We start from the raw sequence: 12175 nt of genomic DNA, 5'->3' as shown, positions 1-12175 counted from the left end.
ACCTACCATTACCCAGGAAAAATTTAAATCTATGGTTATTTCTATTTAATATAAGCTTGATCATGAAAGTATTTATGATTAATTAGATGGCCAAAGAGAAGTTTAGTGTTATTATACATTTTGGCCATAGTTATGTCTGCTGATGATTTGTCTTTTCTGATTTGCCAGGGAGAAACTGAATAAAGCCAAGTAAAGCCAGGGAGAAACTGAGCTTAAAAAAGAAAAAGGTTCTTTCCAAATTCTTAACTATACTATTGAAAATGAAACATTTCTTATTAAACTGTTAAGAACTTTTACTTTTTCTTCGTAACATTGAGCTAAACTATCTACTGGTTAGCTTAATTCGCAATGTTATGAAAGCAGTAATGACTGCAGTTATATGGATCATCCTGACAGAGCTAATTTAATCATGACATTTATTGGATTATAAAACAAAATGCACAAGAAAGATCACCCTTGATTGTCTCTTCTTCAGTTTAACTGGTCTACCTGTGTCAATGGCTTACTTGTCAGTGGCTTTGATTCCAAGTGGTCTCTAACATCACTTTCATTTTCATGCATTTCTATATCTTTTGCAACATTTACAGTTTCATTCTTTAGTTTAGTCAACTGTCTGACAAAGACATTGATACGAGAGGGCAAAGATAGCCACTGGTGTTAAGCAGTGAGAGAGGTGTAAGTGTTAGTTTTATATGTGGTCAATTTATTAGTGAACTTTATCATGTTATGTTGATTTTTGCATTCCTAGGAAATGTTGTCACTACCTGGATTTGGAAATTAAATACTTGGATAACCAGGAGCTCTTGTACATAAAGCACTAGGTACAAAAATTCCTTAGCAGATGTTTTTTAATTATAGTTCCCTTTCACTGAGGATCAAAACTGGTCAGGACTTCCCAGGGCTATTGTAGACATCTGATTCTGAAAGCTAAAGCTAAGTCTAGGGACTCTAATACCTAGAGAAATTTTAGGCTAATTTCTCTTCTGCTAAAAATCTTTTATAAACTGGATTAGCTTTGGTTAAATAAGGTAAATTATTTGAAAAGGTCTAGTAATTGTGTTTGGCACTTATATTAAGCTTTTAGGGAAATCATAAATTTCATATTTTGAAAGATGAATAATATGAACATCCTTGGAATGTTAGAGCTTTTATGATAGTAATAATACTTTGTGTAAATTTGTTATATTTCTGTTTTTTTATTGGTACAATCTTTCTTAAAAGCTCAAGAATAATTTATAACACAACGCTGAGCCTAAATGCATCTCTCAGTAGTTTCTGCCATAATGTGGTTACTATTACCAGCAGGTATTGATATAGAGGGAATAAGAAAGGAGTAGTTCAGTTGGTAGAATCACTGCCTCACGGCTTCCTATAGCGATGGTGGGTACATGTAACAGGTTCTAATATATCAATAGGAATTCATTGAGAATTTTCACCCTACTAACTTGGACTGTAAGTATTATCACTGAAGGAGTTAACTTTGCTTTGTTAACAACACAGATTTGCTTTAAACACTGACATTTGTTAAAAGCTTTTGGCTTCTTTCTCAACATAAACTTACAGCAACAAAATAACTTTTTCCCGTTAGATAATGGAACTTGGACTCAACTTTGGCTTGTCTCTGAATATCATGAACAGGGCTCCTTATATGACTATTTGAATAGAAACATAGTGACAGTGGCTGGAATGATCAAACTGGCACTTTCAATAGCTAGTGGTCTGGCCCACCTTCATATGGAGATTGTTGGTACACAAGGTATGTATTTTCTTTATAATTATTTTTCTCCTTGAATATGAGGATAGAAACACTAAGTTGTATTTTAGTGTTCAGCTGTGTTTTAGTTTATTACAAACAATTATCAAATGTAAAGAAACACTAAAGGTATTTTATAAAGCAAGGTTTTGTCATGATATAGCCAACTCTCATCTACATATTTGTCATTTTGTATACTATCCATAATAATATTTTTATTCCTAGTGGCTCTATCTTTGCTATTTACCATATGTACCTGAGAGATCTTGCTTTGGTGGCAAATGCTCTATTTTCAGAGAATACAAATGATTTAACTTTTGATAACCTTTGATAATTAAAATAATTAGAAAGAGTTATTCTGACCTTTAAAAAATACTTATATATCATGTACTTGAACTCCAAATAATACACACTGTCTTGTCTGTTTATTGAGTTAATAGAGAATTGGCTCTGGAAAGTCAGTCTAGTCACCGTAGTGCTTCTCAGATTTGGATTCATGATCCCTTTAAACTCTTAAAGATTATTGAGGACCCCAAAAGTTTGTATATGTGGGTTATATCTATTCATATTTACTATATTAGAAACTAAAATTGAGAAATTTTAAAGTATTTGTTAATTTACTTAAAGTATAATAATTAACCAATTAAATATTAAAATAAATAACATAATTTTAAAAAGTTACATAATTTTTGTAGTACAAAAGCCAATCTAGCTAAAATAATACCATTTTACACTTTTGCAAATCTCCCTAATGTCTGGATTTTCATACCTGTTCTTCATTCAGTCTGTCCCAGTATGTTGTTTTTGGTTGAAGTATGTGAGGAAAATGTGACATCACACAGATATGTAGTTGGAAAAGAGCCTTAAGGACCCCCAGGGATCTTTGGGCCACATTTGAGAACTGCCGGTGTAGGGTGGTAGAAGTTTGAAACTTGTTTTGTAAGAGAATATTTGCTATGTTCTTATGTGGACGTAGCAATGCTAATACTTTCCCTACCTATTCAGCAAATATTTACTAGTGGTTACTAAATGTCACCTAGTGTTCTAAGCTTTGGAGGCATGGTGATGAGTAAGACATAGCCACTCCCCTTATGTAGCCTACAGTCTAGTTGGGAGGGACAGATAATGCATATGAATGAGTAAGATTATTTAGATAGTGATAAGGGCTATGAAGAAGGCAAAATGGGATAGTCTGATGGAGAATGACGTGGAATGTAGAATGGGGGTCAGGGAAGACCTTTCTTAGAAGATAACATTTGAGCCAAGTCTTCAAGTTGACTCCTTTCAGAGAGGTTCAATCTCCAGTAACGAAAAAAGTGAATATGTTTACCTTATGTTTCATAGGTAAACCTGCTATTGCTCATCGAGATATAAAATCAAAGAATATCTTAGTGAAAAAATGTGAAACTTGTGCCATAGCAGACTTAGGGTTGGCTGTGAAGCATGATTCAATAATGAACACTATTGACATACCTCAGAATCCTAAAGTAGGAACCAAAAGGTAAGATAACTTACTTTGGTAGCATACTGAGACTTATGACTGCCCCATAAACATGAATGCCTGGGATATGTGTATAGGGAGGTGGGTGGCAAATCCAAAGTGGGAAACCATTAGGCCCAAGAAAGGAAGAAGTCTTCTCTGGGTCACCGAGAAATCAGTGGCACAATGGTTATAAAGCAAGAAGAGTTGGCATTTGATCATATAGAAAGTAGCTATTTGTGTGGGGAGTCCAGTGGAAAGGAATGGTGGAAGTGATGGTGATATATTATTTTTAGTGTGCCACATCTGAGAATAGTTTTCCTACAGAGAGGAGGAAAAAAATGTTAGCAGTGTATAGCTCCTCCAAGGCCTTTATATCAATACTTCAATACCTCGTAAATGAACTGAAACTCAGGGCTAGTTCTATACATTCAGGTCCTAACAACAGATATAGAATCAATACACTGAACTAGATAGGTGATATAATATATATACCTATATAATATAGGTGATATATATATATCTCTATAATATTCTCTCAATATTTAAAAATATTATGTAACATGTTTACCTATAGTTGTACTTATCCTTAAGTCTCCCCATTTGATGTGTATTAAGGTAATATGAGTTTGGACACAATTCCCACTTTCAAGGAACAGAATCTCTGAAAGTTAAGAACAAGCATGATTTATATAGAGCATACCACACGTATGTCAGGACAGGCCCATTAGTAATGGGATTCCTGGTGTTTTCTTATTATAGCCAGACTGTGGCCATATGGCCAGCGTACTTCTGTTTCCTTTCATTTGAATTTCAGGATCTGTGCTACTTTGGCATAATTCCAGGTTTCTTGACCTTGAAATCAGAAATAACCAAAACAGTTTCCTGGAGTTGTTAAAGGCCCTTGAGAGTAAAGAGTTTCTAAGCTGGTATAGTTAGCCTACAAGCCATATTTGAGATTCCAGGCCAGTCCCTCTGAGTCCTTCACTTTGTTCCCTGGGAGACTTTAATGGGGCCCCAGAAACACTTCAGGACAATTTATTCAGACTGGGCAGCCCTAAGGGACCTCTTCTTTTTTCCCTTTAAAAAGCAAGTTTTAACTTGTCCGTCAGGGAAGCCTGGGATGCTGGATTCCTTCAGAGAATCTAAAGGTTTCAAAAGATTGGGGAGAGTGTTGCATCCTCACCTCAATATTCTGAGAAATCCTTGAAATATCCCTAAGACAGCTAGGCTCAGTCAGGTCCCAGGGACTGTAGAATTTTTGACTTAGTCCTATTCAAGCAAGGCTGTAATTTTATTGGATCCAATATATAATATGAATATATGTCTTGGAGCCAATGTATAATAATATTGTTCATTCAGAGCAGGTATTTGTGGAATGATGCTGAGCACTGTGTTGGAGTACTGGGCCCACCATGATGAATAGAACATACTCCTTGCTCTCAAGGAGCTTTCTTGGCTACAAACTACTGGAAATTGAGTTCCATCTTTCCTACTGAGTGCTTTCCAAGTATTTGGCTCCTGGCCCACAAGCTTTAACACTAGGATGATCTCTAGTTCTATTTAAAATGTTTTAAAATTATCATTCAATAACTGTATTATTTAATTTTATTCTATTATAGTGGCTCAGATCAACCTGTAAATTTGATGTAAACTGCCTTAACATATTGTATATCAGGATTTATTAACATTGTGTTTTACTGGACTGCTATAAAATCATACACAGAATCTGAAGTGTGCATGTTTTTGAAGGTACATGGCTCCTGAAATGCTTGATGATACAATAAATGTGAATATCTTCGAGTCCTTCAAACGAGCTGACATCTATTCTGTTGGTCTGGTTTACTGGGAAATAGCCCGGAGGTGTTCAGTTGGAGGTAAGATTTTGGAAATATTCTTTGTGTCTGCCTTTCCTTGATTCTCTAATTCAATGCACTATATTGAATAGTTTCTAAATATTTAAGAGATTACCTTTTGGCGATATCTTTCCAGTGGCAAAAGTGGAGCATTTTGAACAGAACGGAGATTTTAGGTTGTGATTACCGCTTAGTTCTCCTGATAATTCTGATTTCCATAATAATACTTTGCAAAGCACTTGAAAATTTTCTTCTTTGAGCTGTATTCCTATTTTATATCAGAAATGAAACCCAAGGAAGCTAAATGACTTGCCAAGGCCGCAGGACTTAAATTGAAGTCTTCTGGTTCTCAGGCTTTTCTTGTTCATTTCTTTCCGGTGATGTTGTATGTGTGGGGATTAAAGTGGAGGGCAGAGGTAAGCAAAGACTAACTTCCTGACTCTACTGCTCCCAGCAGTTTAGAGATTAACAATGAGAGGAAGAATTTGGGAAGATGAAACCCTGGAAACGCAGTCTGATGAAGTTGTTTCATCAGTGGAGAAAAGTTAAATCCCGGTAGAAAATGATTTAGATTTTTCAGTTTCAAGTGAGACAGACTTAGTCCTAAACCTTGGTTTAGCAACTTCCTGAATGTCTGACTTTAGGTGAGTTATATGGTCTCACTTTCCTCATCTGTAAAATGAAGATAATAAAACTGACCTCTTGGGCTTTAAGGATTTAATGGACTAATTCAATTAATTCATGTGAAGCTTTTTGTATAGAGCCTGCTCATAGTAAACATTCAATGAAAGAACTGTCATTATTAAACCACTGTCAGTTTTTGCATTTTGTATTGATGTCATTTTGCCTTACATCAATCTCATTTTTTAAAAAATGAAAAGCTTAGAAGTTTAAAATTATATTTGAATGAGAAAACATACTTTCCCCCTTTTATTCCTAGGTTAGATAATAAAATATTCAGGAAGATAAAACTATTCATAGAAGCAATAGACTTAGAGTGGTGCAGAAACAGAACATGGACACTGGAATCCCCAAGCCTGGGATCAAGTTCCAGATCTGCCACTTACTAGCTATGTGACCTTGAGAAAATTCATGACACTCTTTGTGCCTCAGTTTCCTGATTCTGTAAAAATGGGATAATATGGTACTTTCTTTATTCAGTGCTTTTGAGGAATAATTAGTTAAAACATGTAAACGGCTTAGGAAGGTTCTTGGTAAATAGCAAGATTCAAACACGTTATTATTTTTTTAAATTTCATACTGATATTTGTCTAGATTTGCTTTTAGATTTTTGTCCTTAAATTTTCTTCAACAGTTGAAATGGTAATTTAGTTAACATGATTTGAATTTCATTTTCTAAATTATGCCAATCTTTTTTTTTTTTTTTTGCCGTACACGGGCCTCCCACTGCTGTGGCCTCTCCCGTTGCGGAGCGCAGGCTCAGCGGCCAAGGCTCATGGGCCCAGCCGCTCCACGGCACGTGGGATCCTCCCAGCCCGGGGCACGAACCCGTGTCCCCTGCATCGGCAGGCAGACTCCCAACCACTGCATCACCAGGGAAGCCCTAAATTATGCCAATCTTAAATATTTAAATTAAAAGAACTATAGTTTAATTCAATTGATTCTGTAAGGAAATTCTTGAACTCAAGTAACATTCTGATAATTAAAGTCAAATCTTTGTCTATTATTTGAGACTCTTTAACTATTAACCTTCACGTTGAACTGTTCATCTTCAAATACCTTTGGCCATTTCTCTGGAACATTCTCAGATCTAGTAGCTGTAAAATCCAAATGTAAAAAACTCAGGTCTTAAAAGATTGCCTAACAATTTTCAAAAAGAGAAAGCTATTGTGTTTTGAAAAGGAGAAATATACTTCATTCATGGAGAAATATACATCATTCACAGATCAGTGAGGCTTGCTATACATTTTGTAATTAGGTATTACTTCTGAATTGCACAATGGCATTTTATGTAAATCAAAATTTACATAATTTTCATAATATAAAATTATATTTTTATAATTATTAAAAATTATGTAAATGTAACATATTTTATATAAAATTATATATGTATAATTATATAAAATTATATATTTTGTACAGTAATTACATATACTTTTGTCTCATATAACTTATTTAATTATCAAAATTATATAAATTTTCATAGAATAAAATTTCATAAACTTATATAACTATTCAACTTAGTGCTTTAAACTTATATCTTTGGTTTTACAATGATACATAATTTTAATAAACCTGATTTTCCAGTTTTCCAGGGTACCACTTGTGCCTAGAAAACTTAATTGGTATTATTTTGAAGTAAACATCTTTGTTTATTATTCACACTGGGAAATTTATTATGCAACTTTTTTATAGGAATTGTTGAGGAGTACCAGTTGCCTTATTATGACATGGTGCCTTCAGATCCGTCAATAGAGGAAATGAGGAAGGTTGTCTGTGACCAGAAGTTCCGACCAAGTATTCCGAACCAGTGGCAAAGCTGTGAAGTAAGGCTATGTTCTTATGTATATTTTTGCCATTATAATTTTGAGGTAAGTATCAGGGTGGATTTTCAGAGGCCATAGTCCTTCTCTTTATCTAGGCATCCAATTCATTTCATGTATGTAGGTATATGTCTTCATATAAGCTTCAGAAGGATTTTATTCCCTTTAGCTGTCAGTATCATAAGGCTAAGTTATGTGGCAGGAACAACCTTGACATCCCAGTGACTTCACACAAGACTTTATTTCTTGCTATGCCAAGTCCCCTATAGGTTAGGCAACTTTCATTGGAATCTGTGCTCCCTGTGGTGATTCAGTAATCCAGGTGACTTTGATCTTGCGATGATGCTATCTCAACACATAGTTTCCAGAGGTCTAGATCAGGAGAAGAGAGGAGCTGGAGGGTCACACACTGGCTCTCTAATACTTTGGCTCAAGTGACACATTTCATTTCCACTCATGGTTCATAGACCAGAACGAGTCACACAGTCCCATCCAGCTGAAAGGGAGCTGGGAATGTCGCGAACACAGGCATATTTGGTGGGTAGTCAATGTCTGTGCTACACAGAGTATTACAATTTCAGTCATCCTTAGAGTCAATAAATTATTCCTAATCCCTAACTTGCTGAAGTTTGAGTTTATTCTCTTCCATCAGAAAAGCTTCCCCATGGCAGGGACCATTGTTGTTTATCTCCTCATCTTGAACCACACATGTAGTAACCATCATAGAGCAGACATATTGCAATGCTTGTTCTGCCTGTGTGAAGAGAGAGACTTCTCTAGCTCCCACAGGAAGTAAAAGGGAAGGTGGAGGAAAGACTATAAATCATCTAACTAGTTCCACAACTATTTTAATGCTTTAATCTCCCCCATCCCAATTATGACTGTTTGTCTTCTGCCATATTTAAATGTAATGCTTGAGGCGATTTTTTAGGTGACATCTTTTAGTTTTGGCTCTGTCATATGTCATATCTTATATGGTTACTTTTTTCCTTATTTTTCCTCTCCTTCATGTTTCACTCAACTCGTTTCTTATTTAAGGCAAGATTTATGTCCTGATATTTCTATTTTGTGTAGATACTTACCTATATACTCATTTTAGAAGCAGAATTTGAGGCATTTATAAGCAAATGGAAGTTAAATTAAATTTTTTTCTGATATTAACCATTTCATGCATATGAGAGGATATTAACATATATGTAAAGTTATATGTAGAGATAATAGAATTCATGACCAAGTTTAAAAAATAGAACACTTCCAATACCTTTGAAGATTCCTCACCCCTCTGAGAGACTACTGTTATAACTAATCATTTTATTATTGTTTTGCTTTGCTTTAAAATTTAGCCATACATATATATATATGTATATATATATGTACGTGTATATGGCTAACTTTTGTTTATTTGTGAAATATATTAATGACACTTACTATAGATATTCTTCTTAATTTTTTTTTACTTTACCTTATATATGTATAGCTATAATCTGTTTATTTTCATATCTGTGTAGTATTCCATTGTATGGATATAGCACAATTTCTTTTTTTTACTCTACTGTTGATTGTCACATGTGTGATTTTTAGTTTCTTTTAAAACAATACTGCTGTGTCTGTGTGTAAAAATTATTTCTTTAGGGTATAAAACTATAGATTCTTTTGGGGTGCCTACATAGATGATCATATCCCCAAATAATGAGAGTCCGGAGACTCATACCTTTCTTATTGCAGTTTCTAGGACTTCCAGTATAATGTTGTGTGAAAGTTATGATAGTTTGGCCCCTTAAAACTTTGCATGTCTTACCTTTGACACCTTTTTTTATATTAGTTTTGTTTTTTTATTGTTTGTTTTGGGGGTTTTGTTTTCTTTTTAAAATTTTCTTTGTTTTTTGTTCTGATTCTGTGAAGAATGCCATTTGTTTGTTTTGTTTTGTTTTAAATATACTTTTGCTTTTTACTTATGTTTAGACTTTTCTCTTTGCTTTTTAAAATGTACTTTATTTTTTAAATATTTTATATCATTTAATTCTAGCATCTAATGTTTTGATAGGTTTGATTTTCCTGTTTGTTGTTTTGACTAACTCTTGCTTATGATACTTTATTTCCTCATCTTCTTGTGAATTTTCACTATGAGCTCAGGCTTACTGCAACATTTTAAGGCTAAGGTTTGATTTTTTCTTTACCAAGATCAAAGATTTAGACAATTTTCTTCACAAAGTTCCTTCTAAGACCAATTCATCCTTACGGTCTGGACTTTGTAAATGTCTTGATCTGACACCTTTTGTGTGCTTTGGGCTGTATTTCCTGTCTTTCACATATGGTCCATCAATTCTGAAATTCTAGACTGTGAGATCAGCAGATGCCATCAGAGCAACACCTTGCTTCAGTGATTTCTTATACCTCTCTGGATTCATGCATTCTCATTGTTTTCCCCTCTGAGTATTTATCTTATTTATTTACCAGTCCACTTATACTGATTTTTTTAATTCAAAATTTTTGATATTAGTATTTAGATCATTATTTTATTGTAGCATAATTTACATATGATAAAATGAATAAATCTTAGTATATAGTTTGATGACTTTAAAAAAATGTATATGTGTGTACTTACGATCCAGAGCAATACAGGGAATTTCCAACCCATCCCTTATCCATTTTTGTCTTTCATGTCCTTTCTTAGAATATTTTAAAAGATAGTCATTCTACCATATTCCCACAATTTTCAATTAAAAGAGGATTAATAGCCTCCCTCTATAGGATTAATATCTGTGTTTTGACAGGATTTTAAAAAATATTTTAATTCCACTACAAAAATTTTAAAGAAAGTTTATGTATTCTGAAAGCCCAAGGGCAGAAATTTTAGCTTTTTTATACATAACATATATAATTTCTTAATTGAAAGCATGTTATTTTCAGGCAGCTTGAAGGAAGAGGAAAATTTTCATAAAATGCATACATAAAATGCATTAAAAGATTAATTATGTTTCAAAGATTATTGATCATCTCAAGAAGATAAAGCTATTCAATTGATTTCACTTACTGTAAAAGGATGTTGTATAAGGTGGCCATATTCCCTTTCCTAAAATTACATTCAACAGAGTAGGTGGAAGACAAATAAACAACTAAACACTAAACAGAAAGGACTAAAACAAATGAAACTGGTCCATCATTTCACATTATGCTAATCAAACATGACCTTAAAAATGATAGTGTAATTCCATAAACCAAAATGCCACTGAGCAAAGGCTCCCTATCATCTCCTGTAGCTACCTTCAAGGTTCACAAATGATGGCTTCAAATCATCTAGCAGATCAGTGGGCCTTGTGCCTCTGCCTGAAGCCAGAGGAGATCGCCTGGTGCCTTTCTGAGAGGAGACACCCAGCCTGTCTGAGAGGAGACACCCTGGTCTCCCTAGGAGAGGAGGTGCCCTGGTCTCTGTTTGAGGGGAGACAGCCTGGGCTCTGTCTGAGGGGAGAGCCCTGGTCTTTCTATGCTAGAAGTTGACCTGGTCTCTGTCTGAGGGGAGAAACTTTTTTCTCTGTTTGAGGGGAGAGCCTGGTCTTTTTCTGAGAGAAGTCACCTTGGTCTCTGTCCATGGGGAGACACTCTGGTCCCTCTCAGGGGAGATGCCTTAGTCCTTGTCTGAGGGGAGACAGTCTGGTCCCTTTCTGAGAGGAAACGTCCTGGTCCTGGTCTGAGGGTAGATGTCCTGGTCTCTGAGAAGAGACACTCTAGTTTTTTTCTGAGAGAAGTCACCTTGGTCTCTTTCTGCGGGGAGATGCTCTGGTCCCTCTGAGGGGAGATGCCCTGGTCTCTGTCAGTGGGACAATACCCTGGTCCCTTTCTGAGAGAAGTCACCCTGGTCTCTGTCTGGGAGGAGAAGCCACGGTCCCTTTTTGTCTAGAAACGCCCTGGTCCTTGTCTGAGTGGAGACGCCCTGGTCCCTTTCAGAGGGGAGACACCCTGGTCTGTGTCTGGGGGGAGATGCCCTGTTCCTTGTCTTGGGGGAGACACCCTTGACAGGATTTTTGAAGTGATTTGGCCCTGATCTCCTTCTCATATTGATTTAAGTTTTCTATTTCTGTATCAGAGCTTAGCATCGATTCCTGTGTTTGTGGTTTTTCTTCTCTCGTACTGTGTTTTGTGCTAAAGACTTTGATATTTTCTCTCTTAAAGGCACTCCGAGTCATGGGGAGAATAATGCGCGAGTGTTGGTATGCCAATGGGGCAGCCCGCCTAACCGCCCTTCGGATTAAGAAGACTATTTCTCAACTTTGTGTCAAAGAAGACTGCAAAGCCTGATGATGAGAATTGTGTTAAAAAGAAACCTCTCACATCTTTCTTTCTCATTTTTCCTTTTTATGTGAATTTTTTGGCCTTTGTTTTGTCATCGTTGCTGTTGTTCTACCTCAAAGATAATGCAGTGCAGTATTTAAGTGCCCAAAGGCACCATGAAAAAATAACTAAGGTCAAGTATGGGCTGGAGTTGACTTCATCCACTCCCCATGTTGTCTTTAATTTTATTTTGAAAAGCAACACATCAACTCATCTTTTTATTTAAGAAACATATTACAAAAGTGTAAAATAA

At 35.4% G+C, this 12175-nt stretch overlaps 1 protein-coding gene across 3 annotated transcripts in view; it reads left to right on the top strand.

Moving 5' to 3' along the window:
• Positions 1-11889, top strand: part of ACVR1C (activin A receptor type 1C) — a gene marked incomplete at both ends in the record, with an annotated part of 87021 nt that extends 75132 nt beyond the window's left edge. For all 3 annotated transcript variants that reach the window (XM_079709747.1, XM_079709746.1, XM_079709745.1), the window contains 5 exons: positions 1589-1756; positions 3098-3254; positions 4986-5110; positions 7466-7596; positions 11764-11889. In XM_079709747.1, the coding sequence (XP_079565873.1) occupies positions 1589-1756; positions 3098-3254; positions 4986-5110; positions 7466-7596; positions 11764-11889 (707 nt within the window). The remainder of the gene's footprint in view (positions 1-1588; positions 1757-3097; positions 3255-4985; positions 5111-7465; positions 7597-11763) is intronic.
• Between the last annotated feature and the right edge of the window lie 286 nt (positions 11890-12175).

The sequence above is a fragment of the Hyperoodon ampullatus genome, assembly GCF_949752795.1.
Source record: "Hyperoodon ampullatus genome assembly, chromosome: 8".
In the NCBI taxonomy this organism is placed as follows: domain Eukaryota; kingdom Metazoa; phylum Chordata; class Mammalia; order Artiodactyla; family Ziphiidae; genus Hyperoodon; species Hyperoodon ampullatus.
The sequence above is the reverse complement of the archived record's forward strand: the minus strand, read 5'-3'. Positions and strand labels throughout refer to the sequence as shown.